This window comes from Oncorhynchus nerka, linkage group LG7 (assembly GCF_034236695.1).
Source record: "Oncorhynchus nerka isolate Pitt River linkage group LG7, Oner_Uvic_2.0, whole genome shotgun sequence".
NCBI classification, from domain to species: domain Eukaryota; kingdom Metazoa; phylum Chordata; class Actinopteri; order Salmoniformes; family Salmonidae; genus Oncorhynchus; species Oncorhynchus nerka.
The window spans coordinates 58855173-58877201 of NC_088402.1; the positions used below are offsets into that span (position 1 = coordinate 58855173).

The following is a 22029-nucleotide window of genomic DNA, read 5'->3' on the forward strand; positions in this document are numbered from 1 at the left end:
CCTGACTGGTTGCATCACTGCCTGGTACGGCAACTGCTCGGCCTCTGACCGCAAGGCACTACAGAGGATAGTGCGTTTGGCCCAGTAAATCCCTGGGGCCCATCTTCCTGCCATCCAGGACCTCTATACTAGGCAGTGTCAGAGGAAGACTCCAGCCACCCTAGTCATAGACTGTTCTCTCTGCTACCGCACCGCAAGTGGTACCGGAGCGCCAAGTCTAGGTCCAAAAGGCTTATTAACAGCTTCTACCCCCAAGCCATAAGACTCCTGAACAGCTAATCAAATGGCTACCCATTTTTACGCTGTTGCTACTCTCTGTTTGTTATCACTTTACCTCTACCTACATGTAAATATTACCTCAATTACCTGTACCCCCTGTATATAGCCTTGTTACTGTTATTTTATTGTTGCTCTTTAATTATTTTTTATTTTTTAACATTAACATCCAATTGACTGGTGGACATTCCTGCAGTCAGCTTACCAGGTAAATTGACTATTTCGCTCATGAAACATGGGACCAACCCTTTTATGTTGCATTTATATTTTTTGTCCAGTGTAGTTTAGGCCTATATATTTTATTCACCTGTGAAGTTCCTAAACACACTATTATTTGTGGGGTGGGCATCTACTATTATGTGTGTGTGCCGTCATCTGCACCTATCTTGGATGAAAGCCATTTAACTTGGAAGTTGCTTAGACCACATTGTTCTCAGCGCAGGGAAAGTTCATAAGGAATGAAGCCACTCATTGTCCATGTGGACAACCTGTTTTCGACTTCCCCACATGGGGCGCTCATTCAACATCGTCTTCCTCCCGTTGCCAATGACAGCAGTCAGCTGAGGATTTTGCATTACTTGATTCAGTGTAGCCGAAGCAGCACCGTAGTCCTCTAGCTTTGACGTTGTTGGAGAATGCCTAAATTGGGATAGCTGGTGTTGTGAAGACAAGTCACCTTGTTATGAAAACCATTTTCCTTGGAGCAGGTAAATGCAAAATTCCCGTAGCTTGCGTCAATTGATCGAGCAATACGTAACTTAGCTAGCTTGCTACCGCTAACGTTAGCTAGCTATTAACAGTAGGTAACTGGTGCTCTTTCAGTAAATGCTAAATTAGCTTACCCTTTACGGAAATTAGTTAGCTGGTAAACATGAATAAGCTGGTAAGATTTGATTCTTTGGTCACCGTCACAACGAATTGGTTAGCTAGGTAAATGGCAGTGCTATCAGCTAGCCGTTAGCGGTTAGTATTATTATTATTGATGAGCGCAACAGAGAGGTTAGCTAGCGTTGCAGATGCTTCCTGGTTTGAGTTGCTATGGTGGGGTTAGCTCAGGTTAACCAGCTTGCTAGTTAGCATGCTGTGTTTCCATAACGTTTCAAGTATGAACCATAACGTTACCTAGCTATCTACGCGTATGCTAATATTTAGCTGGCTGGGTCTTAGCTGTGTAGGTAACGTTAGCTAGTAGCGTTACGGTTAATGCATGTATTTTCTCCATGATACAGATAGTTACTTATCTCTAACGGGTGTTGACGTCCACTTTTCACTGTCTACCTTTTAGCTTGCTAGTTATGGCTGGAGTCAAATTATGAATAGTTTAAGGTCTTGTACTGTCTTGCACCTACCAATTCCTTCCCCTCACACAAAGGCAAAATGACAGTCATGCAACATCTTCACTATATTACTAGGAACCTAGCTAATGAGCTATGCTCATTGATTGTGCAGGTGGAAACAGTAGAGTGGAGCCGCTACACAATGTACTCAGACTGGCGCTCGCTGCACCTAATGGTGCAGAGTGACCAGGGCCACCTCAGTGTCCTTCACACGTACCCTGGAGGCGTGGGGTTGGAGGTGGCCAACGCAGTGGTCAAACCCCTGGGGACGGCCGCCATCCCCATGGCCACCGAGAACATCCTCAAGACGGACAAAGAGGTGAGGGATGGACAGAGAGTATTGTCATTGATGTGGGTTAGAGTTAATGGGGCCTTTCTGCATGAGGCTAGCCTGGGTGACGTCTGTCTGTTTCTGCCTTAGCCAACTTGTTGTTGCCTTGCCAAGCATAGCATTGTTGGATGCAGAAACAGTTCTTCGACCCCATTTTGTCACATTAGCAGTGTCAAGTGGATCAGAGGGGAGTAGATGCCTCATAACCATTTTACACTACAGAGCTGAGCCGAGCTGTACTGTGCTGGCCCGGGATACACTTCCTGAAACCGTTTTGCATTGGATACTGAAAATAAAATATTTGAGCCATCACAGTACGGTTTGGGTTGGCTCACTAGCGTGAAGGGTAGCCTATAATGCCTGATTCACACTTGGGCTGATCTGAACTGTACTCTGCTGGCTCAAATGTTTTCTTTACGCTGTCCATTGCAGCACAGTAAGCACAACTATGGTGGATACGTTACCAGGCCAGCCCAGTACACTTTGGTTTGGCTCGTTTTGGAGCTATAGTGTGAATCGGGCATAACTGTCTCTTTGACTCTGGTTCCAGGTGAAGTGGACCATGGAGGTACTGTGCTATGGCCTAACTCTTCCCCTGGAGGGGGACACGGTGAAGCTGTGTGTGGACGTATACACAGACTGGATGATGGCCCTGGTGATGCCCCGGGACTCCATTCCACAGCCGGTGGTGAAGGAGCCCAACCTGTACGTCCAGACCATCCTCAAACACCTCTACAACGTCTTCTTACCCAGGTACAGCCACAGTTGAGCTGAGCATGCACAAATGCACACAAAACACACACACATCAGGGTTTCCGTTATGAAAATGTATCTCCGGTCATTTGACCGGCAGCATTTTAATTTACCGGACATTTGAGAAATGTACCAGACCCATTTGCATTGGGTGCGTAATCTGATTAGGGCGTCCACCCACGGTGCTCAGAATGACTGAAATCACATTTCGATGATGGTAATTAATCTTAACAGAACATGCAAGTAGAGGATTTAATGACTTGTGTCCTTACCGTACACTTTGAAGATGTTAAAATAACTGTCCACATTTAATTTTCCTCAGCCAACAAGACGAGTAACGAAAAGCAAAATCACGGGGAAGCTATGTCTTTGGGGAAGCACATTTTCACCATTAAAAACGCACCTTTATAATAAAGCATTACATGCATCATCGCGATTTATGTAAAATAGCATACTATTCATAATGTGATGACTCGATTGGATCATCATTTAGGCGAATAATATAACTTAATCACTGGTCGCAAAGAAAGATGGCTGAGCACGTGTTGTGTAGAGGCCTCGGCTGTATCAGATACGTTTCTGCTTTCTTTGTACTGGAAAAACACATTTTCATGCAATTCTACCACACTTTATATGACTGGAGATATTAGCAGAATCTTTTTTAATATTACAAATTACAGGGTAGCCTACTCTGCCAACACTGACATACAATCAATAAAAAATAAATTGTACATTTTATAGGCCTACGAGAAGGGGAGACACAAATAGAATATGATGTCCATCTAAACTGGAGGAGGAAATTATTGTCCAAAAACAAACTTTTAAGTAGCACTGACCCAACATTGTTAAAGAGTGAATATGCAGTGTGCACTCACCTGGGATATGGCCGATGCTCTCCGCTGATGCCAATAGGACAGGATATAGGTTTTCTGTTGTTCGCTCAATTAAGTTGAGCATTTTGTTAACTTAAAGACAGATGAGTCTTTTCATTGTCTTCTCTTTACAGCAATAGCCATTTGCTTTCCAAACTACACTACATAACCAAAAGTATGTGGACACCTGCTCGTCGAACATCTCATTCCAAAGTCATGTGTGTTAATATGGAGTTGGTCCCCCCCTTTTCTTCGATAACAGCACCCACGCTTCTGGGAAGGCTTTCCGTTAGATGTTGGAACATTGCTGCGGGGACTTGCTTTAGCTGCATTAGTGAGGTCGGGCACTGATGTTGGGCAATTAGGCCTGGCTCGCAGTCGGTTTTTCAGTACATTTCAAAGGTGTTTGATGGGGTTGAGGTCAGGGCTCTGTGCAGGCCTGTCAAGTTCTTCCACACCGATCTCGACAAACCATTTCTGTATGGATCTCGCTTTGTGCACGGGGGCATTGTCATGCTGAAACAGGAAAAGACCTTCCCCAAACTGTTGCCACAAAGTTGGAAGCACAGAATTGTCTAGAATGTCATTGTCATGAATGTCATTAAAATGTCCCTTCACTGGAACTAAGGGGCATAGCCTGAACCATGAAAACATCCCCAGACCATTATTCCTCCTCCACCAAACTTTACAGTTGGCACTATGCATTTGGGCAGGTAGTGTTCTCCTGGCATCCGCTAAACTGAGATTCGTCTGTCGGACTGCCAGACATCACTCCAGAGAACGCATTTCCACTGCTCCAGAGGCCAATGGTGGCAAGCTTTACACCACTCCAGCTGACACTTGGCATTGCGTATGGTGATCTTAGGCTTGTGTGCGGCTGCTCGGCCATGGAAACCCATTTCATGAAGCTCCCAATTAACAATTATTGTGCTAACATTGCTTCCAAAGCTAGTTTGGAACTCGGTAGTGAGTGTTGCAACCAAGGACCGCTTTAGCACGCGGCAGTCCTGTTCTGTCTGTTCTGTGTGCTTGTGTGGCCTTCCACTTCATGGATGAGCCATTGTTGCTCCTAGACGTTTCCACTTCACAATAACAGCACTTACAGTTTGCAGGAGCAGCTCAGGAGCTCAAGCAGGGCAGAAATTTGACGATCTGACTTGTTGGATCCAATGACGGTGCCATGTTGAAAGTCACTGAGCTCTTCAATAAGGCCATTCTACTGTCAATGTTTGTCTATGGAGATTGCATGGCGGTGTGCTCAATTTTAAACATCTGTCAGCGACGGGTGTGGCTGAAATATCAAAATCCACTAATTTGAAGTGGTGTCCACATACTTTTGTATAGTATATGCCTGGCTGGGCCTCTACAGTCGCAACTGAACAATCATCTATTTTGTATCGGACAATGAATGAAAGTTAATAACCAATAGGACATGAGAGAAATAGGCTACTGGTTTCAATGGCATCTGGAAGTCTCTAAAACAATTGCGTCCGGATATGGTAGAATTTTTCCTGAGCTACTTTGAAGCCTAGGAAAAATATATGTAATAAAACGTTCAGGTTTCAAACAATTAAGTAGATATGTTTTCAAAATGCATACTGCCTCCATCTCATTGCAAAGTGGTGTGATGCACTGATGAAGCCTGTTCTTTCCTTGCCTATGCATTTGACTGGCGAATGGGAAGTGCACTTCAATTACCAGTTGAGAAATACAAATATTAGCTATTTTTAATCGTGGCCAAAAACTATTTTTAACATAAGATTACATTTAGAATTGTTGTGCAATGATTGGGCTTATAAAGGGCCTGTCTGACTGATTTTCCGCTAAATGCATTGTATATATATATACATTTATTTCCACAAAATTATTCAAATGAACCCCATAGATAAGCATGACCGGTTAAATGTTTTTCAACAAATGAATAGGATAAAAAGCATTATTTCGCCATGGAATGTTTTTTGGGTGACAATGGTGCAGTACCAATTTTATTTATCAGCTTTTTTAACAGATTAAAAAAAATATGATTTTTTTTTACATCCAAAAGCCGGCTATTACCGGTTAACTGAAACCCTGACACTCACACATGAAACGCGTACACACTCACTCCCTCAAACACTCTCCTCTTTTTTTTCTTCTACCACATCCCCCTTCTCATACCCCCACACACCCTTTCTTCCCTCTCCCTCAGGCCGGAGCAGTACAGTCTGAGCCACATCCGGCTGTGCCAGCAGGTGCTGACGGCAGTACAGAAGCTGGCCAGGGAGTCCGTCTCCATGGTGAGAGAGACCTGGGAGGTACTGCTGCTCTTCCTGCTCCGGATCAACGACACGCTGCTGGCCCCACCCACCATTGGAGGTCAGCCCCGTCTCCTCACCACACCACAACTCACTGGGTTTCCCAGGGTCATGTTAATTAGGGCACACAACGTTTTAAAACATTTTGTAACAGAAAATGAATGTTTCTTGTAGGACAAGTCCAGGTAGTCCCTCCCTGTTTCTGTTTGTTTTCTTACGTTTGGTACTTTTATCAGATTGTTCATATCTTAGCCCTTTTAGAACTTTGGAATAGGTGGTCTAAACATGGCCGCAGTAAAGGCGTAGTATAGCAGGGGTTTGACTGACTCTAGAATTAGACATCTGTTCCACTGCATAACATTATTTATCTGTGTACTGAAAGTCCCACATTACACTACTTTTCAGTTTAACCGCTGACTGCATCTGTTGAGCGAATTGATTAAGTGTATCCGATTTGAAATGGCTAGCTACAGAGCCTTCAGAAAGTATTCACACCCCTTGACTTATTCCACATCTTGTTGTGTTACAGCCTGAATTTTAAAATGGATAACATTTAGATTTTTATGTTCACTTGCCTACACACAATACCCATAATGTCAGTGGAATTATACATTTTTACAAATTAATTAAAAATGAAAAGCTGAAATGTCTTGAGTCAATAGGTATTCAACCCCTTTGTTATGGCAAGCCTAAAAAAGTTCAACAGTAAAAAAATGCTGAACAAGTCACTCACAAGCAAGCATGGGCAAAGTCCTAGAGGAAAACCTGGTTCAGTCTGCTTTCCACCAGACACTCAAAGATGAATTCACCTTTCAGCAATACAATAACCTAAAACACAACGGCAAATCTACACTGCAGTTGCTAACCAAGAAGACAGTGAATGTTCCTGAGTGGCTGAGTTACAGTTTTGACTTAAATCAGCTTGAAATTCTATGGCGACTTAAAAAGGGTTGACTAGCAAAGATCAACATCCAATTTGACAGCCCTTGAAGAATTTTAAAAAGAATAATGGGCAAATATTGTACAATCCAGGCGTGCAAATCTCTTAGAGACTTAACCCAAAAAGACTCAGCTGTAATCGCTGCCAAAGGGGATTATAACATGTACTGACTCGGGTGTGAATACTTATTTAAATGAGATTTTTGTATTTCATTTTCAATACATTTGCAAAAAAAAATTACAAATGTTTTCACTTTGTTATTATGGAGTATTCTGTGTAGATGGGTGAGAAACAATCTGTTTTTAACCTATTTTGAATTCAGGCTGTAACAACAAAATGTGGAATAAGTCAATGGGTATGAATACTTTCTGAAAGCGCTGTAGTTACCTGCGCTAGTATTGTTCAATTGGTGACGTCACTCTCTGAGACCTAGAAGTAGCTCTGCAATTCAACGTCAGTAAGACCAAGGAGCTTATTGTGGACTACAGGAAACAGGGGGTGAGTACGCCCCCTTTCACATCGACGGGGCTGCAGTGGAGCGGGTCGACAGCTTCAAATTCCTCTGTCCAAATCACTAAGAACTTAAATGGCCCACATGCGTACAGTCGTGAAGAAGGCATGTCAGCACCCCCCGGAGGATGAAAAGGTTTGGCATGGGCTCTCAAATCCTCCAAAAGTTATACAGCTGTACCATTGAGAGATTTTGACTGGCTGTATCACTGCTTGTTATGGCAAAACCGCCCTCGATCGCATGGAGCTACAGAGTGTGGTGCGGACAGCCCAGTTCATGTATTTTATTCTTATTTTTGCACTGTTTCTATGCACACTCACAGGGCTCTACATGCTACGCACGCTGATGCTCCAACACACATACAAATGTGCCAGGCACTTAACCCTAATTATTCCAGTGTTGCATTTGATAATGGCTGACCCTGGCCGCCATGATCCACACTTCAAGGGTGTCTCAGGGGGAGGGGGGGATAAGCAAACAATACATTTCCATTTCACACATGCGTGGACAAATATAAGGACAAATATAAGTTATCGATGTGTTCAGAGGGTCCCTGGTTCGAGCCCAGTTTTGGGTAAGCCAATTGACAGAAGCAATACTTCTAGTATTAATTTTATTTATTTGAGTAATTAGAAATAGATGGCCTAGATTTTCATTTTGAGTATTTAAACATAAATGACTCTCAGCATCCTGTTAACCTTTGACCCTCTCCCACTTTTGCCCCATGCCTAGTGGGTGTGGCAGAGAAGCTGGCGGAGAAGCTGATGGCGGTGCTTTTTGAGGTGTGGCTGCTGGCGTGCGCTCGCTGCTTCCCCACGCCGCCCTACTGGAAGACTGCTCAGGAGATGCTGGCCAACTGGAGGCACCACCCACCCGTGGTGGAGCAGTGGAGCAGGGTTGCCTGCGCCCTCACCTCCAGGTGATTGGGAGAGGGATGTAACCTGCTCTTAGATCTGTTTGTGCTCTTGCAAACTCCATTGCTGTCATTGCAATGTTTGGCATGACAATTCCTTAAGGAGTTGGCTGGAGGGGAGAAACAGACTGGCACCCAAGCTTAGAGGGTTGAGGTTCACAAACCGAAGGGCCCGGTTGCGCCAGCATTGCTAAGGAAAACCAAAGCTAGCAGGTGACTGATCACCCACTTTTGGGGGGTGCATGGAACATGGGGATTCTTTTCTTTCCCACTTTCTGAAGAAGAGCTTATGTGTTGTGTTCCTTTGTTGGTATTTATTTAGACACTCAAAAAATACAAAACTTGAGTACCATTCTGTTCAATTAGTTTGGATTAAAGACAAAGACCGTTTTGTTCAGTGAGCACTATAGAGGTGTCGTTCGACGAAATGAGTCCCTTTTTGATTCCTTTTGATATTGTGTAGAAATTGTGCACCAATATAGAATTTTAAAAGAAGGGCCTTTTTAATTTAGACCACATGGAATATTCAATACATCTGCAATAAAGACTTGCTAAAGTGCCAAGATTCAGCTTTTTGACATGTCCCTCTGTGACTTTTAGAAGGATTTTAACCCACTTAACCCCAACATTTCGAGTTTTCACCGTCAGTGTAAAGCCGTAGTAATTTTGTCTCTTTGACAGTCATTTCTGAAGATAATTTCTGAAGTCAAAAGCTTGCCCCTTTTAAGGTCAACCCTGTTACGTGAACTGAACTCTCATTTTAATATGGTAAAAACATTCCAATTCAAAAGAAACATACAACATTTTAATAGTCAAATCATAGTGTAAAAGCAGATGACCTAGTTCTGCTTTTTTAGAAAATGTTCGGGTGGTTGAAAACTGAATGGGTCCAGCATAACACGCCATCCCTGTGTACAAAACATTAGGGACACCTTCGTAATATTGAGTTGCACCCACCCTTTTGCCCTCAGAACAGCCTCAATTCGTCCGGGCATGTCGAGTGTTCCACAGGGATGGTAGCCCATGTGGACTTCAATGCTTCCTTCAGTTGTGTCAAGTTGGCTGGATGTCCCTTGGGTGGTGGACCATTCTTGATACACGGGGGAAACCGTTGAGTGTGAAAAACCCTGCAATGTTGCAGTTCTTGACACAAACCGGTGCGCCTGGCACCTGCTAACATACCCTTTTCAAAGACACCCCCTGAATGGCACATGTACACAATCTGTGTCTCAATTGTCTAAAGGCCTAAAAATCCTTCTTTAACCTGTCTCCTCCCCTTGATCTACACTGATTGGAGTGGATTTAATAAGTGACAACTGTAAGGGATCATAGCTTTCACCTGGATTCACCTTGTCAGTCTGTCATGAAAAGAGCAGGTCTCCTTAATGTTTTGTACACTCAGTGTATAGGCAGGCTAGAAATGTTTTAACATTTTTGTGAAGTTTTGGGGGAGAATTTCCCCTCCATGTTGCACTCAACAAGCTTCCATTCCCCTGTCACAAGGGGATTTATGGCTGATTTAAGATTATTTTCAATCCTGTTACTTTATTTGGCGCTTACAGATGCATTATACATATATATATGCTTCACCATTTCCTGGTTGCTACAATTCTAATAGTTTGCCTAGTTTCAGTTTGTGACAAAACAAGCAAGTGTAGTGTAGATAATACTTTTACCATTTAAACTACAGTGTAAAATCTTTTCAATATCCAATAATATTGTATTTTCAGCTGTTTGAAGCTGGTATACAAAAGCGAAAGTAAAAGATGCTAAAATGAAACTTCAGAATGGGAAGCATAGAAATGGTGCACAAGAACAGATCTACCACTTCTTAGACTTGTTTTCAATGAGAATGACAGATCTATGTCACATTTCTATGTGAATTTGGTTGGGTCGCCCAAAAAGTTAGATATTGCAGGTTGTATTTTTTTATTTGTATTCACTTATACATTTATTTTATTTTATTTGAGATTGAAAAACAAGTTGAGCATGTGCTCTTCACGATAGAATGTAAAAATGTGTATGTATATACAGTACCAGTCAAAAGTTTGAACACACCTACTCATTCAAGGATTTTTATTTTTACTATTTTCTACATTGTAGAATAATAGTGAAGACATCAAAACTATGAAACAACATATGGAATCATGTAGTAACCAAAAAAGTGTTAAACAAATCAAAATATATTTGAATGTCTTCAAAGTGGCCACCTTTTAACTTAATGACAGCTTTGTACACTCTTGCCTTTCTCTCAAGCAGCTTCATGAGATAGTCACTTGGACTGCATTTCAATTAACAGGTGTGCCTTGTTAAAAGTGAATTTGTGGAATGTCTTTCCTTAATGTGTTTGAGCCAATCAGTTGTGTTGTTTTAAACTAGGCAAGTTCTTAGTTACAATGATGGCCTACCCCGGGGCAAACCCGGACGATGCTGGGCCAATTGTGCACAGCTCTATGGAACTCTTATCACGGCCGGTTGTGATACAGTCTGAAATCGAACCAGTGTCTGTAGTCACGCCTCTAGCACTGAGAAGCAGTGCCTTAGACCGCTGCGCCACTCGGGAGCCCGGTAGGGGTGGTATACAGAAGATAGCCCTATTTGGTAAACGACCTAGTCCATTTATGGCAAAAACAGCTCAAATAAGCAGAGAGGAACGACAGTCCGTCATTACTTTAAGACATAGTCAGTCAATCCTGAAAATTTCAAGTACTTTGGAAGTTTCTTCAAGTGCAGTCGCAAAAACCATCAAGCGCTATGATGAAACTGGCTCTCATGAGGACCGCCACAAGAAAGGAAGACCCAGAGTTACCTCTGCTGCAGAGGATAAGTTAATTAGAGTTAATTGCACTTCAGATTGCAGCCCAAATAAATGCTTCACAGAGTTCAAGTAACAGACACATCTCAACTTCAACTGTTCAGAGGAGACTGTGAATCAGGCCTTCATGGTTGAATTGCTGCAAAGAAACCACTACTAAAGGACACCAATAAGAAGAGACTTTCTTGGGCCAATAAACACTAGCAATGGACATTAGACCGGTGGAAATCTGTCCTTTGGTTTGATGAGTCCAAATGTGAGATTTTTGGTTCCAACCGCCGTGTCTTTGTGAGACGCAGAGTAAGTGAACTGATGATCTCCGCATGTGTCATTCCCACCGTGAAGCATGGGGGTGCGTTGCTGGTGACACTGTCAGTGATTTATTTAGAATTCAAGGCACACTTAGCCAGCATGGCTACTGCAGCATTCTGCAGCGATACACCATCACGTCTGGTTTGTACTTAGTGGGACTATCAGTTGTTTTTCAACGGGACAGTGACCCAACACACCTCCAGGCTGTGTAAGTGCTATTTGACCAAGAAGGAGAGTGGTGGAGTGCTGCATCAGATGACCTGGCCTCCACAATCACCTGACCTCAACCCAATTGAGATGGTTTGGGATGTGTTGGACCGCAGAATGAAGGAAAAGCAGCCAAGAGTATGCCAGGAGTGCAAAGCTGTCATCAAGGCAAAGGGTGGCTACTTTGAAGAATCTATCATTTGAATTTGTTTTACACATTTTTTGGTTATTACATCATTCCATATGTTTTATTAAATAGTTTTGATGTAGAAAATAGTAAAGATAAAGAAACCCTTGAATGAGTAAGTGTGTCCAAGCTTTAGACTGGTTCTGTATTATATTTTTACACTAGCCAAAATGTTACACTACCCAAAAGGGACGGATTTCATGGAACGACCCATAGAGCGACTTAATTCAATTTAATTTTAGTCGCCCTCTTTGGTGGTATTATTTTAGCAGTTTTCCAATTCCACTCTCCTGGCTTATTGTGTGGGTGCTCTGGTGTTGACTTAGTAGTTGTTCTAAAAGCTACTATCTAGACATCTTGTCCCTTGATTTGCATATCTAGTGAGTCAATTTGACTTTTGGATTACTGTCTGGCATTGTACTTTTCCTGTAATGTAAGCTAACCAGTGGTGGAAAAAGTACCCAATTGTCAAACTTGAGTAAAAGTAAAGATACCTCAATAGACAATGACTCAAGTAAAATTGAAAGTCCCCTGGTAAAATACTACTTGAGTAAAAGTCTAAGTATTTGGTTTTAAATATACTTAAGTATCAAAAGGAAATGTAGTTACAAAAATATACTTAGCATCAAAAGTATGAATAATTTGAAATTGCTTATATTAAGCAAAACTAAAGACGATTATATATATTTTTTATGGACAGACAGGAGCACATTCCAACACGCATTTGTACACGAGATCAGAGGTAGTAGGGATGACCAGGGAGGTTCTCTTCATAAGTGCGTGAATTGGACCATTTTCCTTTACTGTTAAAAATAAAAAATGTGAAGAGTACTTTTGGGTGTCAGGATAAATGCATGTAAAAAGTACATAATTGTCTTTAGAAATGTACTGAAGTAAGAGTTTGAAATATAAATAGTAAAGTACAGATATCCCAAATAACTACTTAAGTAGTACTTTAAAGTATTTTTACTTAAGTACTTTACACCACTGTAGCTAACCTCTGAAGTTTTCAGTTGTTTCAAAAAGAACTGTGAGAGCAGAGAAACAGTATCTGCTATTTCATTTTGCAGGAAGTACCACTATCAATTTAAAACATAATGACAGAGAGGAGGAAATGGGCATACTAAATTGTGTGTGTATGTGTGTCTGCATGTGCGTCTTGTCTGTGTGTTGACTTTTCACCCAGGCTGTTGCGGTTCACCCATGGCCCCTCGTTCCCCCCGTTTAAAGTCCCTGATGAGGATGCCAACCTGATTCCAGTAGAGATGGACAACGACTGTGTTGCCCAGACCTGGTTCCGCTTCCTCCACATGCTGAGGTAGAGAAGTTCTGGGCCTATATCCACAAAGCATCTGAGTAGGAGTGCTGATCTAGGATTTTTCCACACAATCTTATTCATTGTGATCTAAAATTCAAAACTGATACTAGATCAGCACTCCACCTTTTGAGACGCTTTGTGCCCTGGTGATGTCCTTACATGCCCTCTTTTCCTCATCTACTTTATTTCTTGGCCACATAATATTGGGTCGTATTAATTATGCACCAAATGGAAGAAATCGAACTGAAACATTGAGGGAACTGGACCAATAAGAACTTTAATTTAAAAAATTTTTTTTTTTTTTTTAGCAAAAATGTTGTCTGTTGCCTAATGACTACAACCCCCTTTTTTTTTGCTGTGGCTAATGCCATTCAATGTTCTAGACATATTTTCCCAGCACATTGTCAACCCCACCCACTAATACAGGTCTGTGTCAGTGAATGAGGCCCTCAGTGTGTGTCAATCCATCCTCACTTCTCTCTCCTGTCCCTTGTGGTTTCCGCAGCAACCCCGTGGATCTGAGCAACCCGACGTTGGTTAGCACCACGCCCAAGTTCCAGGAGCAGTTCCTCAACTCGAGCGGCATCCCCCATGAGGTAGTGCTGCACCCCTGCCTCAAGCAGCTTCCCCAGATCTTCTTCAGGGCCATGCGGGGGGTCAGCTGCCTGGTGGACGCCTTCCTGGGTGAGAAGACGACCTCCGTCACTCAGGGTCAAGTGGTGGTGCAACACGGTGCACCTCTAGTCTGAATTTGCGTTGGGGTCAATTCAGGAAGTTAACAAATTCCAATTACACTTTGTTTTCCTCATTGAAAGGAAATTAGGAAAGTTGTAATTGGAATTCAGTTTACTCCCTGAAATGGATTTGACCCCAACCCTGGTCGGAATTTGTTTGCATACAGTATTTGTCAGCAGTTTGAACTGATAAAAGTGTAAATTTGTGCCTTAAAGGGATAGTTCACCCAAATTACAAAATTACATGTTGTTTTCCTTACCTTATAAGAGGTCTTGGACAAGGTATGACATCAATCTATGCTTTGTTTTAATTTTGTCACTGTTTCCACATGCTAATGTGCACATTAGCGTTTGTGGAACAAATCCCATTCAAGTCATGGGACTCATTTTAGCATTTTTCGTGCATGTTCAAAACATCTGCAAGTGATTTTGTTGAGCTTCACAATCGATTTTTGCTTGCTAATATCGGTACCATGACTTGAATGGGGTTTGCGCCACAAATGCTAAAACGTTAGAATTTGGAAACCGTGCCAGGGAAACTAAACCAAAGCATGGATTGCATACTGGGTAAGCCCAGTAAACGGGATGTCCTGAGGACATTCAGCGACATTCCCATTAGGTTCCTTAAGGGTCTTTGCGCGACGGTATCCCACTGACGTTCTAAGAATGTTGCTTGATGGTCCCATGGGAATGTTCTCTGGGGGCCCTTTGTCTATTTACCTCTATTTACAAGACGACATTGAGGAACATGTAGGGCCTTTTTAGGACAATTTTAGGACTTTAGGACTAATTTGACTGGGCCTTAGAACGTCGCATGATGGTCCCAAGGGAACCTTTTTTATAGTTCCAGGGATGTTCTTGGGACGTTGTGTCATGGTCCCCTTAACGTTCTTTGGACATTGTGTCGTTGTCCCCTGGAGTTTTTTTTTCTAGTACCCGATTTGTCCCGAGGATATTTTTAGGCCGTTCTGTCATGGTCCTCTGGAGGTTTTGGCAAGTCAAACTGGGCTGAAGGGCTCGCTATTACTCTCAAATGGGCTGTTTCAATGATTTGATGGTTCAAATGGTTTATAAAGAGCTGCAAGATGTGACTTGTACTAGTTGAACTGGCTGTCATTGACAACTGATACCACAGTAGCATTGTTCTGTTGTTTGGGCATAAGTTAATTGATACCCCCTAATAGTCTTATGTTTTAAGTGTGTCAATGAGTCCTGAAAAAGCACAGGCACAAGTAATAGCTCTATAAGCTGCCTATTAACACCTATTGGCTGTGCGGTTGGACAAACATGGGGTTAACACAATCCTGTTTACATGGGATGTTGCTTTCTTACCTCTTAAAACCTGTTGTGACTAGGGGGCAGTAATTTCATTTTTGGAGAAAAAAAAACGTTCCCGTAGTAAACGGGATATTTTGTCAGGACAAGATCAGTGATAACCTCAAGGAAGGAAGGGAGAATCAATGGCATTTCAAAGGTATTGGAACAGAGGCTTGTTTTTCCACTGTAATAGAGGACATTCTATCAGAGGCAGGACACGCCACAACCGCTGGTTATTCAGACTATTGGGTGTGTCTTGTTTTGGCACCTGCCCCCTTCTCCTCTGCAGGCATATCACGGCCCAGGGTCGACAGTGCCCCGCCCACACCGGTCAACAGACTGAGCATGTCCCCTCCCTCCTCCAACAACACCACGCCCCCACACAGCCGCAAGCAGCGACACACCGTGGTCACCAAAACCGCCAGCAAGAGTTTAACGGTAAGTCAACTGTATAGCCTACAAATCATGTGCATATGTCATCTTGGCCTGTGTACTGTGCTTACATCAGCAGACCTTGTTTCAAACCAAATTTGTTTTCTTTCAAGTACTTTGAGTGTTCAATCTCGCTTGCCTGGTGTGCCGGACAGGGTGGGGTTTGCACTTTCGTCGACTACTCCATTGGTTCAATCTCGCCAGATCAAGCTCAATACAGTGGCGCTAAAGTATTTGAAATAAAAAATTGTTAGTGGCCCGGATTTGAATGTCTGTGCTCTAACTCAGACTAAACGCTCCCCTTACAGGGCAGTGCAGCCCAGCCAGCCAAAGTGTCCGCGTCCCAGCAGCTGTCGTCATCACCCACCATGCTGGCCAGCCCCACCCAGAGCAGTTGGGAGATGCAGCCGCTGCCCGCCCCAGCCAGGCCTAAGGTCAACAGCATCCTCAACCTCTTCGGTCAGTGGCTGTTTGACGCGGCGCTAGTGCACTGCAAGCTCCACAGCGGCCTCAGCCGAGACCCCAGCATGACTGGTAAGCAATGACTGATCTGACTGACTGATTGCCTGCCTGACTGGATGGACAAGCTTCTACCATTTGTGTGTGTGGGGGAGGTTGGGTTGGATGCATGTCTTTGTGTTGGGTTAAGGGTTGGACTTGTGTGTGTTTTGGGTGGAGTGGGCTGGGGTCAGAGGACTGTGGTTTTTCTTTTTTCTTTCTCACTGCTTTTCACATCTGCTAAAGCACTGTGTGGAGACCACTCTGATATCAGTTAGTCTAATTGACATTCCACTCCACAGAACACTGTAGGATGGAGAATTCAATCTAGATGCACCTTTGTGCATTTCCCCAGTCAGTACACTCAATGTCTCCATCTGCAGTGTTTTATTGCAGTGGTCACAATATTGAATTTATGCTGTGAGATAAACACGATGAACTTCTGCATGTGTCTGTGTCGTTCCGTCTTGTGCCTTATGATTGTAGGAGATGACGGCACTATTGTAGGGTTGATTGTCAATCCTGCTCCTGGAGAGCCATAAGCTTAGTAGTGATCTGCCCGATTCGGCTCACCAAGGGCAAGAAGAGATCAGTTGATTTAAGGGTGGTATTCATTAGGGCTCTCAGTCGCACAATGTTTTGCAACTAAAAATGGAAATGGGTGTTTCTTATTGGACAAGTTCAGGTAGTCAGTCCATGTTTCAGTCCATTTTCTTCAGTTTGGTGCCAAATAAATGCGACCCAGGTGTGATGGCACTAAGCTGGGAGAAAGTCCTGCAATACGGCGGTTCTTCAAGAACAGGATTGGGGAACACTGATTAAGCACATGTAAAAAGGTAGAAAAGGATCATTATGTCGAGGACTGTCTCTTATCTCGTGTTTTGGTGCTTGTGTCTGTCCTGCATGCTGACTCGTGTCTACCATGTCTGATGTTTAAACAGTTTCAGGATGAAAGGTCATCCATTGAGGAGGAAAAACACAATTCATGCATTTAGAATGAATTGAGAGAATATTGATATGCTTTGATTTCTCTCTCCATTATTTCTGTTATCTTGCAGCCTCTTTTATCCAAATTCTCCTTTCTTATAAATCTTGTAAGTAGGAGCTGCGGCTTTTCTCTTGACTCGTAGTCAGTTCTTTGAATCCTGCTTTGGTTTAATTTCTCCATGGTCATCATCGCCCATCATCGTTACCTTTTACCCCCACCACCGTCATTTGAGCGTTGCGCCAACGTTCTCTCAATGTTCTGCGGGTTGGAAATGGAATGAGAGCACACAGCCTCGCCACTGTCCCGACATAGCGTTGCCAGTTTGTGACCACACCACCATATTCCATTGACTTTATATCTATCGTGGCACTAACGCTTTTTGGTTTGCCCTGAATTCAGCGCATTGTTCTCATATTGTTTCCCCTTGTGTTGTCAGTTCATTTATACGTTTATAGAATTTTGGTTTGGTGCCTCAATGCATGAAGTAAATGTCTGTACCTTGAGTGACGTCATCATAATGCAAGTACAAGGGAGCTGAGCTGACAGAGATTTTGTGCCGACGTCTTCTCACAACTTGTGTTGGGAAAAGATGTTCACGTAAAAGTTTCAAACCTTTAATTCCATTCACTTAGCCCATGATAAAGACAACACTTTTTATGGCAAACTCTGTGTCAGACGTCCCTCTTTGTGCGCCTGCTGATTTACGTTCGTACGCGTAAATGTGTGTGTGAGTCTGTGTGTTTTGTAGCCATTTAGGTTTGTTTTCCTTGTCTCATTTTGTGTCTGCACAGTTTGTGTACAGTATTTACCTCAGTTTGTGTACTTTTAATGTGTATGTGTGTTTGGTCACTTTTCAATGTGTTGTACGTGTGTTTATGTCTTCGTTTCTATTTGTGTGTTTCTATCTGTTTTCACACGTTCACGTGTGAAGATGTCCCATTCCGGGCTCCTTTCACTCCTGTGTCTCCTTCTGTCCCCTCCACAGCCATAGCCACTCAGGTGGGTCTGGAGCTGAGAAGGAAGGGATCCCAGATGTCCACCGACTCCATGGTGTCAAACCCCATGTTCGACACCAACGAGTTCCCCGAGAGCTACGAGGCGGGCCGTGCCGAGGCCTGCGGTACCCTGTGCCGCATCTTCTGCAGTAAGAAGACTGGAGAGGACATTCTCCCAGTCTACCTGTCCAGGTAAAACGGCAGTTTCATCCTAGCGTGCTGCGCTGCTGTACAGTAGGGCAAAAAAGTATTTAGTCAGCCACCAATTGTGCAAGTTCTCCCACTTAAAAAGATGAGAGGCCTGTAATTTTCATCATAGGTACACTTCAACTATGACAGACAAAATGAGGGAAGAAAATCCAGAAAATCACATTGTAGGATTTTTAATGAATTTATTTGCAAATTATGGTGGAAAACAAGTATTTGGTCAATAACAAAAGTTTCTCAATACTTTGGTATATACCCTTTGGCAATGACAGAGGTCAAATGTTTTCTGTAAGTCTTCACAAGGTTTTCACACACTGTTGCTGGTATTTTGGCCCATTCCTCCATGCAGATCTCCTCTAGAGCAGTGATGTTTTTTGGGCAACATGGACTTTCAACTCCCTCCAAAGATTTTCTATGGGGTTGAGAACTGGAGACTGGCTAGGCCACTCCAGGACCTTGAAATGCTTCTTACGAAGCCATTCCTTCGTTGCCCGGGCGGTGTGTTTGGGATCATTGTCATGCTGAAAGACCCAGCCACGTTTCATCTTCAATGCCCTTGCTGATGGTAGGAGGTTTTCACTCAAAATCTCACAATACAAGGCCCCATTCATTCTTTCCTTTACACGGATCAGTCGTCCTGGTCCCTTTGCAGAAAAACAGTCCCAAAGCATGATGTTTCCACCCCCATGCTTCACAGTAGGTATGGTGTTCTTTGGATGCAACTCAGCATTCTTTGTCCTCTAAACACGACGAGTTGAGTTTTTACCAAAAAGTTATATTTTGGTTTTACCTGACCATATGACATTCTCCCAATCTTCTTCTGGATCATCCAAATGCTCTCTAGCAAACTTCAGACGGGCCTGGACATGTACTGGCTTAAGCAGGGGGACACGTCTGGCACTGCAGGATTTGAGTCCCTGGCGGCGTAGTGTGTTACTGATGGTAGGCTTTGTTACTTTGGTCCCAGCTCTCTGCAGGTCATTTACTAGGTCCCCCCGTGTGGTTCTGGGATTTTTGCTCACTGTTCTTGTGATCATTTTGACCCCACGGGGTGAGATCTTGCGTGGAGCCCCAGATCGAGGGAGATTATCAGTGGTCTTGTATGTCTTCCATTTCCTAATAATTGCTCCCACAGTTGATTTATTCAAACCAAGCTGCTTACCTATTGCAGATTCAGTCTTCCCAGCCTGGTGCAGGTCTACAATTTTGTTTCTGGTGTCCTTTGACAGCTCTTTGGTCTTGGCCATAGTGGAGTTTGGAGTGTGACTGTTTGAGGTTGTGGACAGGTGTATTTTATACTGATAACAAGTTCAAACAGGTGCCATTAATACAGGTAACGAGTGGAGGACAGAGGAGCCTCTTAAAGAAGAAGTTACAGGTCTGTGAGAGTCAGAAATCTTGCTTGTTTGTAGGTGACCACATACTTATTTTCCACCATAATTTGCAAATAAATTCATAAAAAATCCTATATGTGATTTTCTGGATTTTTTTTTTCTCATTTTGTCTGTCATAGTGTACCTATGATGAAAATTACAGGCCTCATCTTTTTAAGTGGGAGAACTTTCACAATTGGTGGCTGACTAAATACTTTTTTGCCCCACTGTATGTGGGCCTATGTGTGGAGGTATCTTAACTCTGCATTTGTGTTAGCTTTCAATTATTCACTATTTGTGTTAGTCTTGAATCTGTCAGGTTCCTCATATAGATACCCAAATTAATATTTTGACCCACTGCAAGTTCAATCGCTATGGTTCCTATTTTGATCTGAAGAAACCTCTGTCTTTTCCCCTCAGGTTCTACATGGTTCTGATCCAGGGCCTCCAGATCTCTGACTTCATCTGCAGGCCCGTGCTTTCCAGCATCATCCTCAACTCCTCCTCTCTGTTCTGCTCCGACCTGAAGGGCGTCAACGTGGTGGTCCCCTACTTCATCTCAGCTCTGGAGACCATTCTGCCAGACAGGTGACAATACAATATATATATTATGTACAATCCTCTAAAACTACCAAATGTGAACCAGGCTCGATGTTGAAAATGGACACTATTGAAACAGACCCAATAGTATATTTTAAATCAAATCTGACTTTATTTGTCAGGTGAACAGGATATAGCAGATGTAAACGGTACAGAGAAATGCTTTTACTTGAACGCTTTTCCTAACAAATGCGAAAGCTAAGTCACATTTAAAAAATAATAAAATAATAATAATAATGAATAAACAATTTAGCTGTTTAATAATTGGGGTACAATGACCAAAAACCCGACCATTCTGGTGCTGTGACCATCTGAATGCCATGGAAGTTGTCCCGGGGCTAATAATATCTGTAATGTTAGCTAATGCTATTTAATGGGAATTCCTTGAGCAGCCATAGCAAAACAATTCAGATCATTTCTATGCTCTAGAAATTATAATTATAGGGTACTGTCCCCTTTGCTACAGGGAGCTGTCTAAGTTTAAGCTGTACGTGAACCCCACTGACCTGAGGAGGGCTTCCATCCACATCCTACTGGCCATGCTGCCGCTCCCACACCACTTTGGCAACGTCAAATCCGAGGTATGGAAATTGTTACAACCGTGGCTTTTTTTTAAGTGTCTGGTGACTACATTACATCATCTAGTCTAGTAAACATGCTTTTTAATATATATTATTTCCCAATACACCTTGATAAGAGTGATACCAGGGCGGCAGGTAGCCCAGTGGTCAGAGCATTGGGCCAGTAACCAAGGATTGACTGATTTGATTGATGTGTAGGTTCTTCTGGAGGGGAAGTTCAGTGATGATGATGGGGCACCCCACGACCAGTCCCTTTCCTTCCTGTCCCTGAGGCTACGTCTTGTCAACGTCCTCATCGGAGCCCTGCAGACAGAGACGGACCCCAACAACACCCAGCTCATCCTAGGTCTGCCACTCGGTACCATTCTCTCTCTCTCCCTCTCTTGCTCTCTCTTGATTTCTTGTCTCTTTTTTTTGTCCCTTACATGTATTTAATCTATACATTTTTATCCTTTCAGGTGCAATGCTTAATATTGTTCAAGACTCTGCTCTGTTGGAGTCCATAGGTGCACAAACTGAAACGGTAAGGCCTTTATGATTTCGGTCGGTGTTGATATGAACCAAACTACCGTCATTGACTCAAATAAACAAATGGCTCAATGGAGTTGTGTTTGTACGGTACCAGGGTAGTGTGGATGGGAGCCACGCGGGGCTGAAGGGCCACAGCCGCACCAGCAGTAGCTTCAGCTTTACTAGCGGGGGCAGCACTGGCACTGAGGCCACCAGCCCAGACTCAGAGCGCCCGGCCCAGGCGCTACTCCGGGACTACGGTAAAGCTAGTCATTTAAACTATAACTAGCTTTCTTTAGTACGATAACCATTACTATGATAACTGATTGTAGCCACGTCCCAGACTACAATAAGGACTTACTACATGCTAACTAGCTAGCGATAGCACAATTGCTATATCTACTGTTACTATGATAACCGATTATAACCAATAGCCATTTTCACAAGCAGGCTGTGTTAAGGTTAGACTAGGCATGCTATGTATTGTTTAGCACGATAGCCATACTACAATAATTTTATTTAGCATATTCATTTCACTCAGATGTTGAATGTTGTTGCTGTTTCCATTCACAAGTACTGACACCTGGTCAATGTTCTAGAAATGCAACTGTCTCAATTAACAACACTGTATTTGTCCATAGCCAACGTGGTGAAAGTGATATACAGAGTTAAAAAGCGCTGGGTAAAAATGATCTGTATGTGATGCAAGTACTACACTTGTTTGCTGT

At 43.0% G+C, this 22029-nt stretch overlaps 1 protein-coding gene across 3 annotated transcripts in view; it reads left to right on the forward strand.

Annotated features, from left to right (window-relative positions):
• The first annotated feature begins 827 nt into the window (after positions 1-827).
• Positions 828-22029, forward strand: part of LOC115132065 (ral GTPase-activating protein subunit beta-like) — a 40466-nt gene continuing 19264 nt past the window's right edge. For all 3 annotated transcript variants that reach the window (XM_029664291.2, XM_029664292.2, XM_029664293.2), the window contains exons 1-15: positions 828-983; positions 1726-1932; positions 2495-2697; positions 5758-5924; positions 8047-8233; positions 12935-13066; positions 13572-13750; positions 15407-15555; positions 15858-16083; positions 18021-18222; positions 20031-20198; positions 20677-20791; positions 20990-21137; positions 21250-21314; positions 21417-21561. In XM_029664291.2, the coding sequence (XP_029520151.1) occupies positions 1756-1932; positions 2495-2697; positions 5758-5924; positions 8047-8233; positions 12935-13066; positions 13572-13750; positions 15407-15555; positions 15858-16083; positions 18021-18222; positions 20031-20198; positions 20677-20791; positions 20990-21137; positions 21250-21314; positions 21417-21561 (2263 nt within the window). In that variant the 5' untranslated portion in view covers positions 828-983; positions 1726-1755. The remainder of the gene's footprint in view (positions 984-1725; positions 1933-2494; positions 2698-5757; positions 5925-8046; positions 8234-12934; positions 13067-13571; positions 13751-15406; positions 15556-15857; positions 16084-18020; positions 18223-20030; positions 20199-20676; positions 20792-20989; positions 21138-21249; positions 21315-21416; positions 21562-22029) is intronic.